At 34.9% G+C, this 17,853-nt stretch overlaps 1 protein-coding gene across 1 annotated transcript in view; it reads right to left on the reverse strand.

The window, feature by feature from the left end:
* FBXL2 (F-box and leucine rich repeat protein 2) overlaps positions 1 to 17,853 on the reverse strand; it is a 108,659-nt gene that overhangs the window by 73,186 nt on the left and 17,620 nt on the right. The window contains 3 exon segments of the mRNA XM_025461430.3: positions 771 to 844; positions 11,363 to 11,456; positions 11,596 to 11,657. Coding sequence (XP_025317215.3) covers positions 771 to 844; positions 11,363 to 11,456; positions 11,596 to 11,657 — 230 coding nt within the window.

Raw genomic sequence — 17,853 nt, forward strand, 5'->3', positions numbered from 1 at the left:
ATAAAAGTCAAAATAGTGGTTACTTCTGGAGAAGGGAGAAACGGTTGTGATTTGGATGGGATATGACATGGAGGCTCCCGAAAAAATTAGGAATAGAACTGCCATATGATCTAGGAATTCCAGCTCTGGGCATATAACGAAAGAAAATGAAAACAGGATACTGAAGAGATACATGTACTCCCATGTTTATTGCAGCATTATTCACAACAGCCAAGATATGGAAACAACCTGATTGACCATCAACTGATGGATGGATAAAGAAGATGGTGTGTGTGTGTGTATATGTATGTGTATGTGTATTAGTTACCCATGAAAAAGAAGGAAATCCTGCCATTTGCAACAGCATGGATGGATGCTGAGGACATTATGCTGAGATAAGTCAGACAGAAAAAGACAAATATCATATGATATCACTTATTGAACTCATAAAAACAAAGAGTAAAATAATTACCAGGGGTAAGAGGTAGGGGAATAAAAGAGGTTGTTTCAGGGTACAAATTTGTAACTAGTAGATAAATGAGTCCTGGAGATCTATAATGATAATAAGCAACAATATTGTGGTATAAAATCAAACCTGCTAAGAGACCAGATCTTAATTATTCCCACCACAAAAAAGAACTGATAATTACATTATGTGATAGAGGTACTAGCTAAAGCTATAATGACAATCACACTGCAATATATAAACTACCAAATCAAACGTGTTGTATATTTTAAACTAACACAATGTAATATGTCAAGTATATTTCAATAAGAAAATTTGTTACAACCTTTGGAAAGCAATGGTTTTGTCATAAGCTATAAAATGTTCTCTTTCTTTGATCAGTAATTCCACTTCAGGAAGCTGTCATGAAACAGTTTAACAAAAGAAGAAAAAATGTAAAGTGGTTATTTGAACTTTATCTACAGTTATAAAAAAAGCAATAAAAAGGTTAAGTAAATCATTCCTTATGCACTCTATGGAATATTAAGCAGCCACTGAAGTGGTAATTATGAAGATTATGTGCTGATAGGGGAGGGTAATCATAAAATGTTAGGTAGAGGAAAGCTCAGAGGAAAATGATTATATTCCATGCACTTCCAACTAAGTGCAAATAAATATACACATGGGCCAAGAGTAGAAGGAAACTAAATTGTGCAAGATTCCCCAAATACAGTATAATTTTTTCAAGTGCTGTTTCCTCTGCTTGGAATATTCTCACACACATATACACTCATATACCCACCCACACAAGACACATACATACACACAGGCACATGTTCACATATACATTCATATACACACACAAGCATACCCACCCAATACATATATGTGTACAGATAAGTACACGTTTACAAATACATACACATATGCTAATGTGCACGGCTATGAATTGAACCAGATACTCCCAAAATTCAAATATTAAAGTCTTAAACCCAAGTGCCTCAGAGTGACTGCATATGGAGACAAGATATTTAAAGATATAATTAAAGTAAAATGAAGTCATTAGAGCGGGCTCTAATCCAGTATGACTTATCTCCTCATAATAAGGGATTAAAACACAGACAGCTATAGAAGGAAGATCATGTGAGGACACAGGGAAAAGAGGGCCATCTACGAAGCCAAGGAAAGATGTCTTTGAAGAAACCAACCATGCTGACACCCTGTTCTTGCACTTCTAGCCTCCAGAACTGTGAGAAAATAAACTTATTTTAAAGCCAAAATAATAATAGTAACAACTATAATAAGAACCAAATAATAATAAGAAGAACCAAAAGGTGTTCTTTAAAAGCACTGACAAAATAGGTAAACTTTCAGTAAAATTGATTTTAAAAAATGGGGTGAGCGCTTAAACATAAATTAATGATATTTCAAATGAAAATAAGTACATGACAGCACATACTTCAGAGTTAAAAAATAAAAATAAAACCATCAAAACTGGCTAAAATAAAAAACACAAACAACAAATGTTGGTGAGGATGCAGAGAAAAATGAACCCTCAATGCACTATAGCTGGGAATGCAGACTGGTGCAGACACTGTGGAAAACGTTATGGTGGTTCCTCAAAAAATTAAAAATAGAATTGCCATATGATCCAGTAATTCCACTACTGGGTATTGACTTAAAGAAAATTAAAACACTAACTTGAGGGATGTCTGGGTGGCTCAGTGGTTGAGTGTTTGCCTTCAGCTCAGGGCGTGGTCCTGGAGTTCCAGGATGGAGTCCCACATCGGGCTCCCTGCATGGAGCCTGCTTCTCCCTCTGCCTATGTCTCTGCTTCTCTCTCTGTGTCTCTCATGAATAAATAAATAAAATCTAAAAAAAAAAAAAAAACACTAACTTGAAAACATATACACACTCCTATGTTTACTGCAGCATTATTTACAATAGCCAAGGTATGTAAGTAACCTAAGTATCCATTGATAGATGAATGGATAAAGACAACACAGTGTGTGTATGTGTGTACACACACACACACACACACACACACACTGGAATATTATTCAACCATAAAAAGGAATGCTAGTTATAACAATATGGATGGACAGAGAGGGTAAAATACTAAGTGAAGTAAGTCAGAGAAAGACAAATTTATGATTTCACTCACATGTATAATTTAAGAAATAAAAGGACAAAGAAAAAAGAGACAAACAAAAAACCAGACTCAAATACAGAGAAAAAACTGGTGGTTGCCAGAGAGGAGGGAAGTGGGGTCATGGGTAAAACAAAGGAAATGAAGAGTACACTTATCTTGATGAGCACAGAGAAACATATAGGATTGTCGAATTATATTGTATACCTGAAACTAATATAGCACTAATATATGTTAATATTTGAATAATAAATAAATAAAATAAGACACAGTGGGGTAGAATATCCTTTAAGAAAAAAAAAAAAACTACCAAGACAACAAATTTTAAAACCCAGACAAAATGGACAAATTCCTAGAGAAATGAAATTACCAAAGTGACTCAAGAAAAAATAGAAAGCTTGAAGAATCCTACTCATATCAAATTAGTTAAAAACTTTCCCACAGAGAAAATTGCAGACTCAGACAATTTTAGAATTTTAGTTCTATCAAACTTTAAAAGAACAATTAAACCAAAACACACAGGCTATTTCAGAGAGCTGGAAAAGACTTGAATACTCCACAACTCAATTCTACACACTTAAATTAATTCCAAAATCAGATAAAAACAATGAGAAATAAATTTAAAGGCCCTAGTTACTCAAAAATACAGATGTCTTCTGTGTGTACTGGCACAAAGAAAATTAATGAATGGAAGAGAATAAAGACTATATATCTATTAAAGAGCAGAATATATGATGGGGTAATGACATTCTTCTGAGTAAAGGAAGGACCATTTAACAAATGATTCTGAAAAAAATTGATAATCCACAAGGAAAAGAAAATAAAAATGATTCTATCTCATAAATAAAGACCCACACCAGAGTGATTAGAAACTGAAATATCAAAAACAAAATTTTTAAACTTTTAGAAGAAAATACACATGAATATATCTGTCCTCAAGGTAAGTCATACATGTTATTGCAAATGGCAAGATTTCCCTTTTTTTATGGCTGAATAATACTGCCCTATGTATATACACCACATTTTCTTTATCCATTCTTTATAACAACTCAGGTTGCTTCCATATCTTGGCTATTATAAGTAAAACTGTAGTAAACATGGGGTGCATATATCTTTTCAAGTCATTTTCATTTTCTTCAGATCAATACCCAGAAGTGAAATTGCTGGATCATATGGTAGTTCTATTTTTAATTTTTTGAGGAACCTCCACACTGTTTTCCACAGTGGCTTCACCACTTTACATTCCCACCAACAGTGTACAGGGGTTCCTTGTTCTCCACATCCTCACCAACACCAACACTCACATATCATTTCTTGTCTTTTTGATACAAACCATTCTGACAGATGTGAGGTGATATTTCATTGTGTTTTGTATCTGTATTTCCATGATGGTTAGAGATGTGAGCACCTTCTCATGTACATGTTGGCTGTATGTATGTCTTGGGAAAAAAACTCTAGCCAGAAAGAAAAGACTGACATATTTGACTTTATAAAAGGTGCTTGGTTCATCAAACTATGCCTTAAAGAATGAGAAAAAAAAACTTATAAATTGGAACAAAGAACCTGTCAGAAAACATTAAGCTCAGTACAAAGGTTGTACTGAGAATATAAGGAACTCAGTAGAATTCAAATTATATTACAAAGATATGGTAATCAGAACAGTATGGCATCAGCATAAAAACAGACACATGATCAATGGAACAGACTAGATAGCCCAAATATACCCATGCATACATGGTCAATTAATTTACAACAAAGGAGCCAAGAATATACAATGTAGAAACAACCGTCTCTTCAATAAGTAGTGCTGGGAAAACTGGAAAGCCACATTTAAAGAATGAAATTGGACCACTATTTATACCACAAACAAAAACAATGAAAATGGATTAAAGATGTGAATGTAAGACTTGAAACCGTAAAAACTCCTAGGAAAAAAAAAATACAGTCAAGAGGCTTCCTGACAATGGTCTTAACAATGATTTTTTGGATTTGACATCAACAGCAAAAATAAGCAAAAAAGGCACAAAAAAACCGAGTAGGACTACATCAAACTAAAAAGCTTCTGCATAGCAAAGGAAACAACACAATGAAAGGCAATCTACTGAATGGTAGAAGATATTTGTAAATTATATATGTGAAAAAGTTAATATCAAAAATATAAAAAGAACTTATTCAACTCAATAGCAAAAACAAAACACAAAATTGATCCAAACAATCCAATTAAAAAAATGGGCAGATGATCTAAATAGACATTTTTCCCAAGACATACATACAGCTAACATGTACATGAGAAGGTGCTCACATCTCTAACCATCATGGAAATACAGATACAAAACACAATGAAATATCACCTCACATCTGTCAGAATGGTTTGTATCAAAAAGACAAGAAATGATATGTGAGTGTTGGTGTTGGTGAGGATGTGGAGAACAAGGAACCCCTGTACACTGTTGGTGGGAATGTAAAGTGGTGAAGCCACTGTGGAAAACAGTGTGGAGGTTCCTCAAAAAATTAAAAATAGAACTACCATATGATCCAGCAATTTCACTTCTGGGTATTGATCTGAAGAAAATGAAAATGACTTGAAAAGATATATGCACCCCATGTTTACTACAGTTTTACTTATAATAGCCAAGATATGGAAGCAACCTGAGTTGTTATAAAGAATGGATAAAGAAAATGTGGTGTATATACATAGGGCAGTATTATTCAGCCATAAAAAAAGGGAAATCTTGCCATTTGCAATAACATGTATGACTCAGAGGGCATCATGGTAAATGAAGTCACACAGAGAAAGACATACTGTATGATCTCACTTATATGTGGAATCCAAAACAAAAACTGAGCTCATAGATATAGAGAATAGATTTGTGGTTGCCAGAGGTGGGAGGCAAACAGGTGGGCAAAATTAGTGAGTGAGGTCAAAAGCTACAAACTCCTGTTATAAAGTCATGGGGATGTAACATACAGCATGGTGACTATAGTTAATAATACTGCATTGCATATTTGAAAATTGCTAAGCAAGTAGATCTTAAAAATTGTTATCACAAGAAAAAATTTTGTAACTATGTATGGTGATGGATGTTAACTAGACCTATTGTGATGTTCATTTCACAATATATACAAATATCGATTCATTTTACCATATACCTAAAACTAATGTAATGCTATGTCAAATGCATATATAAATCATTTTAAAAGTTAGATTTACTGTGTTATGGTACATAAAATCCAGGTCAAACACCAGAAGTTACAAAATGCTTACAAAATCTATAGGCATACTCAGGAGGGAGAAAACATAGCCTTGAACTTGGGGAAAGCCTTAGGCTGAACTAAGTGAAAGTGGGGTAAAGCAAAAAAGACATTTTCAAGAAGTAGAATGAACCCAGGAGAGAGCAAATTAGAGAACGACACTTTCAGAGACTGGAACTAATTCAGAACTGCCAGAATTAACAAGGAAGTTGGAAAAGAATGAGAAATGGGACAGAATAAGAGTTAATAAGTATATATTTCTGGGAGAATAATTTAGGTCATAACAATTTAAATGCACTTTACACTAAAGGTAATAGGAAAGGTTTGAGGCGGGAAAGAGGCAGAATCAGTAAGATAAAGATAAGATAAAGAAATAACAAAATAGAAAATTTTAATAATCTCAGTGAATAAAATATGAGTTTTAATCATTAAAACCCCAAATTGCCCTCTTGTAAAGATTATTAAATTGGGACACTATTTGGCTAATTGGATGAAGAAAAAAATACAGAAGATAGAGTATTAAAAACAAGAAGAAAATAAAACCAACAGCAAATCCAAAGGCATCGTTAGACTTTTAATGTATAAGCATTACCCCAACCCAGGCAAAGGAAAATTTACTTCTGCCATGATTTGGACTTAGATGCCAACCCTAAAATAGTACATAATAGTATACAGAGGTAATGAAAAGGCCTTTAAGCTTCTGCATCTGATTTCTACACACAATAATTCAGCGGTGTACTGCCTCATGCAAGACAAGAAAAAATGATAAAGATGAACAAACAAAAAAATTCTTTAACAAGAAAGAAAAATCTGCACAGATGCTTTAACTTGACTTTGCAGTATGTATCCCCCAAAAGAGCATCTTACCTACTAGGCTGCCTTGGAATACACATAAGGCATCACAGACAGCAGGAGGTAGACGCACCAGTCCTTGAAAAAATCCATGGAATGCTGAAACCAACCAGCAGGTAAGAACACCCACTCAATGCTACACCAAACAGGAAGGAGCCCTTCACTGCATGGCTCCCCAAGGTCCCACAATTACACATAAGCACTGGGCTGTAACTTAATGATTGCAACAAAAACCACAATTATTGGGGATCCCCGAGTGGCTTAGCAGTTATGCGCCTGCCTTCCGCCCAGGGCATGATCCTGGAATCCTGGGATCAAGTCCCGGAATCAAGTCCCGGGATGGAGTTCCACTTTGGCCTCCCTGCATGGAGCCTGCTTCTCCCTCTGCCTATGTCTCTGCCTGCCTCTCTCTCTCTCTCTCTCTCTCTCTCTCTGTGTGTCTCTCATGAATAAATAAATAAAATCTTAAAAAAAAGAAAAGATTCTCTCTCTCCCTCTCCCTGTGCCCCTCCCTCTGTTCTAAAAACACACACACACACAATTATTTTCACTCATGGAATTGGTTTATGATTTTAAGAGAAGGAAAATTTGAAAATTTTTGCACTAGTCATTTCATAATTTTCCCTAGCAAACTAGTGAAACTGACAAATATATGTAACTGTATAGTTGATTTCATTTGCCCAAATTATTAGGCTCAGCTTTCCTGTTGAGGGCAATCAAACCTTCCCTTCACCAAGCCAACAAATACTATTAATACTTAATTCCATCATGTATCCACATAAATTTTACATGGAGAGAGAATGACCCAAATAATGATGATTTAAGGTTTTATAAATGTGTCTAATAAGAGGTTTCTTTCATTATTATTTATTACCAACAAGAGCTTTGTCCTCTCTGAATGTTTTAAAATACTTACTACATGCAGCACTCCCTATCCCTTATGAGGTAGTTTACATGTGTCTTCATTACATCCTCAACATCTGAAGACAACCATGATAGAAATAAAACCTAAGGTCAAAAAGTTAATATCAAAATTTACAGTCTTGGGTCACCTGGGTGGCTCAGCAGTTGACCGTCTGCCTTCCGCCCAGGGTGTGATCCTGGAGTCCCGGGATCAAGTCCCACATCGGGCTCCCTGCAGGGAGCCTGCTTCTCCCTCTGCCTGTGTCTCTGCCTCCTTTTCTCTGTGTCTCTCATGAAAAAATAAATAAAATCTTTAAAATAAATAAAATTTACAGTCTGAGTTTTAGGCCAATACTCAGTTCACCTAAGATTTATTTTTTTTTAAAAAGGAATGGGTCTTTGTAAGGAACTACATTTTTTATAATATGATATAATCATCAGTTGTCATCACAGCTCCATTATTAGCCTGCCTAAGCCCTAAAAGTTGTCAGTTAAATAACATTTGGTAGTGCACAATTTCCAGTGAGACTGAATTAGACCAGAGCGATGAAATCAAGCACTGGGTTACATTAACTTATTAACCAGGTTCTTTACTGAGATTGTTAGTACTAGTATATGCTGAGATCTCTATCAGGACAGCTTGCTTTTATCAGTTGTTTGCATTAAAATTGACTACATTGTCAAGTAGCATTTAATAAGTAATTCAGGTGTCCCAAAATGATCTTCATTAATGACAATAGAAGCTAACATTTATTTAGCATTCATTAAGTGCCATGCACTCTAACAGCCAGCATAACCCCGGTCAGTAAGAACCATCACTATCTCCATTTTATAGAGGTAAATCACTTTAGGGTCACACAAGTGGTAAACGGGGGAGCTGAAATCTCAAACAACTCTGGCCCCAAAAGTAATACAATAACAATGAGGATATATAAGGACAACCCAACTCACTAACAGATATATAGATTTCAACAAAGTAAAGATTTTGATTGTTATAAGCATTACATAACTGACTCCCTAGGGAGAGTAAAATTACAAGCTATTGAATTGTGTGAACATAAAGGCTAAAGAGAACTGGAGTACCCTTAATTTATGAAAGAAAGATATGTAGAAAAAGCAAAATTGTGAAAACTTATTAAGCAACAAACTAAAAGTGGGATGGTAGATGGAAACTGTAAACAGGGGATCCCTGGGTGGCTCAGCAGTTTAGCGCCTGCCTTTGGCCCAGGGCATGATCTTGGAGTCCCGGGATCGAGTCCCGCATCGGGCTCCTGGCATGGAGCCTGCTTCTCCCTCCTCCTGTGTCTCGGCCTCTCTCTCTCTCTGTCTATCATAAATAAATAAATATATAAAATAAAAATCTAAAAAAAAAAGGAAAGAAAAAGAAAGAAACTGTAAACAATATTGGGTAGTCCTAAAACTAGAAATAAGATGATCAGATGAAAAACCAGAGATTTTTCTGAGTGGATTCAAAGTGATATGAAGAGATGAAAAGAAACACACAATTCCAGGTTGTGCTCATTAATAGTTCCAAAGGGGAAGCTGAGGCTTTGCTTGATGTAATCAGTAACGGGACCTAGCAGAGAATTTAAGAGGGTCCCTGGTAACAGTTGTAGTAAAAAAAAAAAAAAAAAAAAAAAGGCAGAGACAAGATGACCTGGCTGCAAGTAAATAAGATTATCATTAAGTCAAATAATTCAACTCTACTGATGAAGTAAGACAGAAGGTAAATAGGAGGAATACAACAGGAACAGAAAGTTTGCACTGTCACAGAGAAGTCTATAGTGTGAAGTAAAAACGTAAACGTAGGACAGACACAAAGCAAAATAATCAAGACTTAAGCTCCATGAAGGATGATAAAGATGGCTACTTTGGCTCAAACCCTTCTTCAAAATTTTGCTCAGAAAGCAAAAGCAAAGGGCAGAGCTACTATTATTGAAAACATAAAGTATGAGAGTAAAATGGCAGAGATGATTTAAAGGCAAACAAACATTAAAATACCATGGGCAGCTGGAGTTAATTCTGAGGCTCACAAGTCAAAGAAGACCTGTAGCAGCAGTACTTTAAAATTTAAATTCCGCTCACAAACTCCAAAATAAGAGAAGTGGGAATGCAAACCTATGAATAGACATATTTTGAACATTTGGTCTCAAATGGCAATTCTTTTTGAAAATTGATCTATGTATGAGCCTTGTGGTATGATTCAAAACCTGTAACTGCAGGATTCACACAGCTGGGTCTATCATGAATCCTTAAAAGAACTAAAATTTCTAAAATAGCAGTTCAGAAATCACACTAGCACAAAAAGTGATATAACGCCTCCCCCCTTTTTTGTCAGCAGACAGAAACTGTTCCAAGGCTGAGAACAGTGTCAAAGCTAACCCTACAAAAGGGGACAATATTAAGTTAGTAGCTCTGAGTCGCAGATAGCAGTATTATTTATGGGAAGAGTGGAGTTTAATTACACCCCAGTGCTGAATGACTAATAATGGTAGATCCTCCAGAGTAAGAATGACATGTTCATGTTACAGCTTGATGTCTATTGTAGAGACATCAAATGTTCCGACCAAGAATGAACCACTGCACGACTCCAGAGAATACCGCGCACTTTGTCATCTGTTGTGGATGGCATCCCCTCCAATTGTGCAGTAACAGACTGCCCATCCTAACCCAGCCATGTGGGTTCTAACTGCTCTCTATGCTTGATCAAGACCTCCTAGGTTTATATGAAAAACATAGTATTCCTTTCTTGTTACCACTTTCTTAACTTTAAAAGGATCTAAAAGGCCAAAGAATATTCTCTCTTATCCAAATAAGTATTTGTTTTACTGAAATATGGTTGCTGTATTTTTCATACGATCCTGTCATGACATAATTTTCTTTTTAATTAACTGAGTAAAATTAGTTTATGGCAACAATATCAAACAATACCTGATGACTAATGGGACACCTCTGAAGCCCCTCAAATGTGATCACTACCACAAAGAAGCTAAGGGAATGGAGTCATCTGGTCAATTACTTACTGTATGTCAGCCATTTCCCAAAACTTTTTCCATAGAATGTGGAATTAATATGGAATATTAATTAATATGGAATATTAAAAGGGTTCCATGGTCAGTAAGTTTGAATTGTCACAACTATCCATCTGGGAGTATCATCATGCAAACTAGCCTATCGAGGTCCTGAGAAGTCATGCAGTAAAGAAATTGGTTTCATTATCCCAGTGCTTCCCATCATTATTTGATCACAAAACTTGTATTTTGTTTGGTTTTGCAGAATTATCAGTGATATGAGAAGAGTTTGGGAAATGCCACGCAAAGATTGCCATGTATACATGTATTAAATTACTTGTAAATAATTAAAATCTAACATCCAAAACTAAAATTGGATTTCTCTGATGATTGCAGAGTACTAGAAGAAACTGTAGTGTCTCAGGATCAACAAACATTGGTTGATAGGTTTATTTGGTAAAATGACAAGCAAGATACTATTTACTGTATATTCAGTGATGCCAGAAACACAGGACAAAAATCATGTTTTATAGTACTCACTGCCACTGAGCAGATAATTCTCACAAAATGGATAAAAATATATCAATATTTAGACTGAGCATTTCAACTTCTCAGTAAGAACATATAACTGTACTTATTTTAAAAGTGATTTATCAGAAAACATCTAAATGTCTGGGACTTCAGGAGCTCAATATCCTGTTATTGACTACATTGAGAATATCTACTGATACCAAAACAATGGCACCTACTGTAGATTATTACAATACTTACCACATTACAAAAAGAATCCAGACCAATGCTATGTACATACTTAGTACATTCTGGATTAGACCAAGTAAAATTTAACAACAAGCTGAACAGCATTCTATAAAACAAAAACAAAAAGTCAGTTAGGCTAATTCTGTCTGTTTTTCTATGCTATGGACTCATAGTGAGAAAGAAGATTGTCTTGGAACATGATGACTGAATCAAATCTGAATTCAATAGAGTTTATCTACATTTACCTTAAGAGAAGTTCTTTGGGTAACTTTTTGTTAATAAGGCCTTCATCATTATTTGAGAAAACCTAAAAGAAAAAAAACAAGGACATTGTTAAAGTGTTCCTCAACTAAAAAAAAAAAAAAGTTACATGATCATAACACCCCCAATTACTGTCCTACATATATGATACTAATTTCATTAAGCCACCACAATATTGAAGTGGTGGATTTAATGGATATAAAAAGAGTTCATACCCCATCACCCTTTCATAAAAATGCAACACATCAATTTCTATGCTACAGTGTATTAGAAGTTCTAGTTAAGGCTATTAGGCCAGAAAAATAAATGGCATCCTGATTGGAAAGGAAGAAGTAAACTGCTTCTATTCACAGATAACTTGATCCTGTATACAGAAAATTCTCAAGAAATCCATAAAAAACCATTAGAAGTATCAAAGAATTCAGCGACATAATATACAAATATGCAATAAATTTATATGAAAATAAATTGTATTTCTGTACGTTAGCAATGAACAACCTGAAAATAAAATTAAAACAATCTCATTCATGGGGCACTTGAGTGGCTCAGCCACTTGAAAAACCGACTCTTGATTTCAGTTCAGGTCATGATCTTGGGGTCCTGGGATCGAGCTCTGTGTCAGCAGGAAGTCTGCTTGGAGATTCTCTCTTTCCCTCTCCCCCTGTCTCTCCCCCTATTTTCATTCTCTGTCTCCCTAAGATAAATAAATAAATCTTTTTAAAAAATCTTATTTACAACAGAAAAAGAATAAAATATTTAGGAATAAATTTAAAGAAATGTAAGACATATATTGAGAACTCACACAAAAAAAATTTTGAAAGAAACTAAAGAAAACAAATTGAAACGCATCTCATGTCCACAAATTTGAAGATTTAAGAGTATTAAGTTAGCAACATTTCTCACACTAATCCACAGATTTAGTGGAAATCTCCATCAAAATCCCAGGTGTCTTTTATTTTTAATTTAAGAGTTGATCCTAAAACTCATATGGAAATGCAAGGGTCTCCAAAGAACCAAAATAATCTTGACAAGAAAAACAAAGTTGGAGGACTCATACTTCCTGACTTCAAAACAGTAAGTTACAGTAATTGAAACATTATGATACTAGCATAGGATAGAAATATAGATCAATGGAATAGAATAGTCTAGAAATTACCCTTATATTTATAAGCAATCAATTTTGGGCAAGCACTAAGATAATTCAATGGGGGGAAAATAGTATTTCAACAAACGGTGTCAGGACAACTGGATGTCTACATGCAAAACAATAAAGCTGTATCCTTACCTCTCATTACATTAAAAAATTAACTCAATATGATCAAAGATCTAAAAAAAATATGAGTTAAAACTATACCCTTTAAAAGAAAACATAACCATAAACCTTGGTGATCTTGGATTGTGTAATGGTTTTGGAGCTGACACCAAAAGTACAAGTAACCAAAGAAAAAATGAATTGGTTTCATTAAAATTAAAAACCTTTGTGCTTCATAGGACATCATCAAGAAAGTGAAAGGAAAATCCATAAAATAGGAAAAAATATCTGCAAATTGCATATCTGATAAGAGAATTATATCCAGAATACATAAAGAACTCTCACAATTCAACAAACAGAAAAATAAACCAGTTAAAAAATGAGCATGAGATCTGAGTAGACATTTCTGCAAAGATGATACGCAAACAGCCAATAAGCACATAAAAATAAGCTCAACATAATTAGTCATTAGGAAAGGGCAAATCAAAATCACAATGAGATATTCCACAGCCACACAGATGGCTAAAATAAAAAGATAATAATGGCGACACTGTGGAGAAATTGGAATCCTCATATACTGGAGATTAAAATGATGCAACCACTTTGGTAACAGTCTAGTAGTTAAACATAGAGCTACCATATAAATTAGCAATTCCAACCATAGGTAGTATCTAAGAGAAATAAAAAAAAGTGTCCAAACAAAAACTTGCACATGAATGTTCACAACACTATCACTCCTAATGGCCAAAAAAGTGGACACAATCCAAATGTTCACCAGCTGATGAATGGATAATCAAAATGTGGTATATTCATACTTTGGAAAATTCAGCAATAAAAAGGAATGGAAATGGATATAACAGAAATGGCCTTGAAAGTATTACACTATATAAAAGACACATATAAAAGGCCACATATTGTATGATTCCATTTACATTAAACATCCAGAAAAGGCAAATCCATCAAGAGAGAACATAGATTAGTGGTCACCTAAGACTAGATGATAGCAGATGGGTATGGAGTTTCTTTTTAGAGTTATAAAAATGTTCTTGAATTAGATGTGATGAAGACACAACTTGGAGAATATACTAAAACACACTGGATTGTACATTTTAAGTGGATGAAATCACAGGATATGTGTAATACCTCTATCTATTTCTAGATTTTATTTTTAAGTAATCGCTACACTTGATATGGGTCTGGAACTCATAACTTTAAGATCAAGAGTCGCTCCACCAACTGAGCCAGTCAGGTGTCCCTGTAATACCTCAATTTTAAAAACAGGTTAAAAAACCCAGATATATCCTAACCCATCAAAGCAAACTGCAGAAATGGAAAGAATGCTGTAAAAAGTATCCTACATTCATTTTTAAAGTACTTTCAATGATTACGTTTAGTAGTGTGATTGCTGACAAAACTGGCTTCATCTTTGGCCCTCCATCTTGTTCTCCCCTCTGGTGTAGAGATGGTGCTACCTTAGAAAACTAGTAGACAGCCCGCTCGGGCACACAGGTGGTACCACTTAAGGTATCTAGTACAGATCCTCTAGTACCAGATGGTATCACTTTAGATAACTACCTTGTGACCACACCACCATACCCCTTGTACTATAAAAGTGTGGGTCAAGGTCCAAGTTGGGTGGAGAATGTGGTGTAGTACCCTGGATCCTCCATCTACCTGCTAGCCCAATACCCTGTCAACAAATGACTGAATAAAACTCTGTATTAATGGTATGGAGTAGATTGCTTCATTTTTCAGTGTTAAAGTGCCTTCTCAATCTGGAGGATGTATTACTGACCTTCCTCAACCTTTTAACAGTGAGATACTAACATTTTTTAAGTGTCTGTTGTAGTCCAAACTCCACTTAGCACTGTGTTCATTAGATAATTTACCTTTTTCTAGTTCCTTGAAATGTAAGGTTAGGTTATTGATTTGAGGGATTTTTTCCTCAAGATTTTATTTGAGAGAAAGAACAAGAGAGCATTAGTTGTAGGAACAGGCAAGAGAGGAAGAAGCAGACTCCCTGCTAATCAGGAAGCCTGACATGGGGCCCTGAGATCTTGATCCAAGCCAAAGGCAGACGCTTAATCGACTGAGCCACACAGGTGCCTCAGATCTTTCTTCTTTTTACTGTAGGCATTTACAATAAACTTCCCTCTGATCGCTGCTTTCACTGCATCCCATGAGTTTTGATATGTTGTGTTTTCAATGCCATTTGCCTCAAATTATTTTCCTTTTTTTTTAAGATTTTATTTATTTATTCATAAGAGACAGAGGCAGAGACACAGACAGAGGGAGAAGCAGGTTCCATGCAGGAGTTCAATGTGGGACTTGATCCCGTACTCCGGGATCACATCCTGAGCCACCCGGGCGTCCCGCCTCAAATTATTTTCTGATATCCTTTTTAATTCTTCTTTCACCCACTGGTTATTTAAGAGTGTGCCATTTAATTTCCAAGTATTTGTAAAATTTCCAGTTTTCTTTCTGTTTGTTTTTTCAATCTCTGGCTTCATTCTATTGTGATAAGAGAAGATACTTTATGTGAGGTCAATCTTTTGAAATTTATTAAACTATTTTTTGTGGCCTAACATAAGGTCTACCCTGGAAAACAGGACAGGTTCCAGAGGAACAGCAATAGGTTCCATGGGCATTTGAGAAGAATATGAATTCTGCTATTGTTCAGTGGAGTGTTCTATACATCTCCAGTAGGTCTATTTGGTTTATACTGTTGTTCAAGTCTTCTGTTTCCTTATTGAACTGCTAACTGCCATGTTACTGAAAGTACGGTATTGAGGGTGGTGGTGAATGACACCATGACAATCTTCACATACCTCAATAGCTGTCAGAAGGATAGGCTTATTTTCCGTTATAAAGATCAGTAAATCAAAATTACAAGATTGCAACTCAACATAAGGAAGAACTGGATAGCAATCAGAATAGCCTATACTAGAATGTTTTACTCTTTAAAGTGATGATGCTCCATCTACAGTGCTCCTATAGAGATGACAGAACCAGGAATGTTAAGAAAAAAATCCCTTCTTTCAGTGGGAGGTTTGAATAGAAAGCCCCTAAGAACCAAATTTAGTTTACTGCATCTATCATCCAGGTTCTGCTATGTACTTCTCTGTCACCTTGGATACGTCATTTAATTTTCCTATGCCATGATTTCCTCTTTTGTAAAATGGGAATAATAGATAACCCTGCCACAAGGGTTGCTGTGAGTTAAATGAATTCGAATATGTAAAATGCCTATAGCAGTCTTGGCAAATAGTGAGTACTCAACAAATAATAGTTATGATGATGATTGTGAAATATCTATTATTGAACTGTTTCCTTTTTAATTCTGTCAGTTTGCTGTACATATTTTGGGGCTCTGTTGTTTGGTGCATGTATGTTTATAATTATTATAACTTCTTCAAAAATTGGCCATTTATCAAAATATAATGACCATCTTTGTTTATTGTTTTAACTCAGAAGTATATTTTGTATGATATCGGTAGTATTTGCATAAAAAATCTTTTCCTATCTTTTTACTTTCAGCCTATTTATCTTTAGTCTAACAGAGGTCTCTTATAGATAGCACATAATTGGATCATGGGTTTTGGGGGTTTTAATCCATTCTGCCAGTCTGTATTAACTTGGTAAGCTTAACAGTTTTACATTTAAAGTGATTACTAATAAGGACTTACTTCTGCCATTTTGCTATTCTTGTATACTGAAGTATATCATTAGATGAATTTCAATTAGGTCAAGTTAGTTGGTAGTGATGTACACATCTTTTATATCCTTACTGATTATTTTTTTACCCAAAAATTCAATTAGTAAGAGGTGTTGCTATTTAAAACTACTGATTGTACATTTGTTTCTTTCTCCCTTTGGTCTAGTTTTGTTTCATATATTTTGAAGCTTTGTAGTTAGGTACATAAACATTTAAGATTGTTATTTATTTTCAATGAATTAACCCTTACAGCATTATGAAATGTCTTACTTTCTAGAAATTATCCTTTTTCCAAAATCTACTTTGACTGATATTAACATGGCAACACCAGCTTTCTTCTAATTTTGCATCTTTTTTATCCTTTTACTTATAATCTTTGCGTTTATATGTGTGTGTACATACTTATATTTTCAAATGTGGTTTCCATTTTTTATTTTTAAAAACATTTTTGAGTATAGTTGACACACAATGTTACAGTAGTTTTAAGTGTACAACAAAGTGATTCAACTTATCTATATGCTATGCTTTGCTCATCACAAGTGTAGCTACCATCTGTCACCATACAATGCTATTACAATACCAGTGACCACAGGGGCACCTAATTGGCACAGTTAAGTGCGTGACTCCTGGTTTCGGCTTAGGTCATGATCTCAGGCTCATGAGATTAAGCCCTGTGTTTTGCACCATGCTGAGTACAGAGTCTGCTTGGTTTCTCTTTCTCTGCCCCTCCACCCCTCTACTCTCTCTCTCTCTCTCTAAAAAATAAATAAATCTAAAAACAAAACAAAACAATAATATATAACATTCCTGAGTATACAAAAATCTTCTAGATTATCACTATAGATTCAAATTTTCTATATTTGTTGTGAAAGATGTGTTACATAGCTCTTTAAAGCAACCAAACAGTATTTCTTAGTGTTCTATCTACCTGACATTTTTTCATTTTTTGTTATTTTTAAATTTTTAAAAAAGATTTTATTTATTCATGAGAGACACACAGAAAGAGAGAGGCAGAGACATAGGCAGAGGGAGAAGCAGACTCACCTCAGGTAGCCCAATGTGGGACTTGATCCCTGAACTCTAGGATCATGCCCTGAGCCAAAAGCAGAGCTTAATCGCTGAGCTATCCAGGTGTCCCTTATTTTTTAATTTTAATTCCAGTATATTTATAGTGTTATATTAGTTTCAGGTGTACAATATAGTGATTCAACAATTCCTTTTTTTTTTTTTAGACAGTGAGTGAGTGGGGACAGAGGGAGGGAGAGAAAGAATCTT

The sequence above is a fragment of the Canis lupus genome, chromosome 23, assembly GCF_003254725.2.
Source record: "Canis lupus dingo isolate Sandy chromosome 23, ASM325472v2, whole genome shotgun sequence".
NCBI lineage: Eukaryota > Metazoa > Chordata > Mammalia > Carnivora > Canidae > Canis > Canis lupus.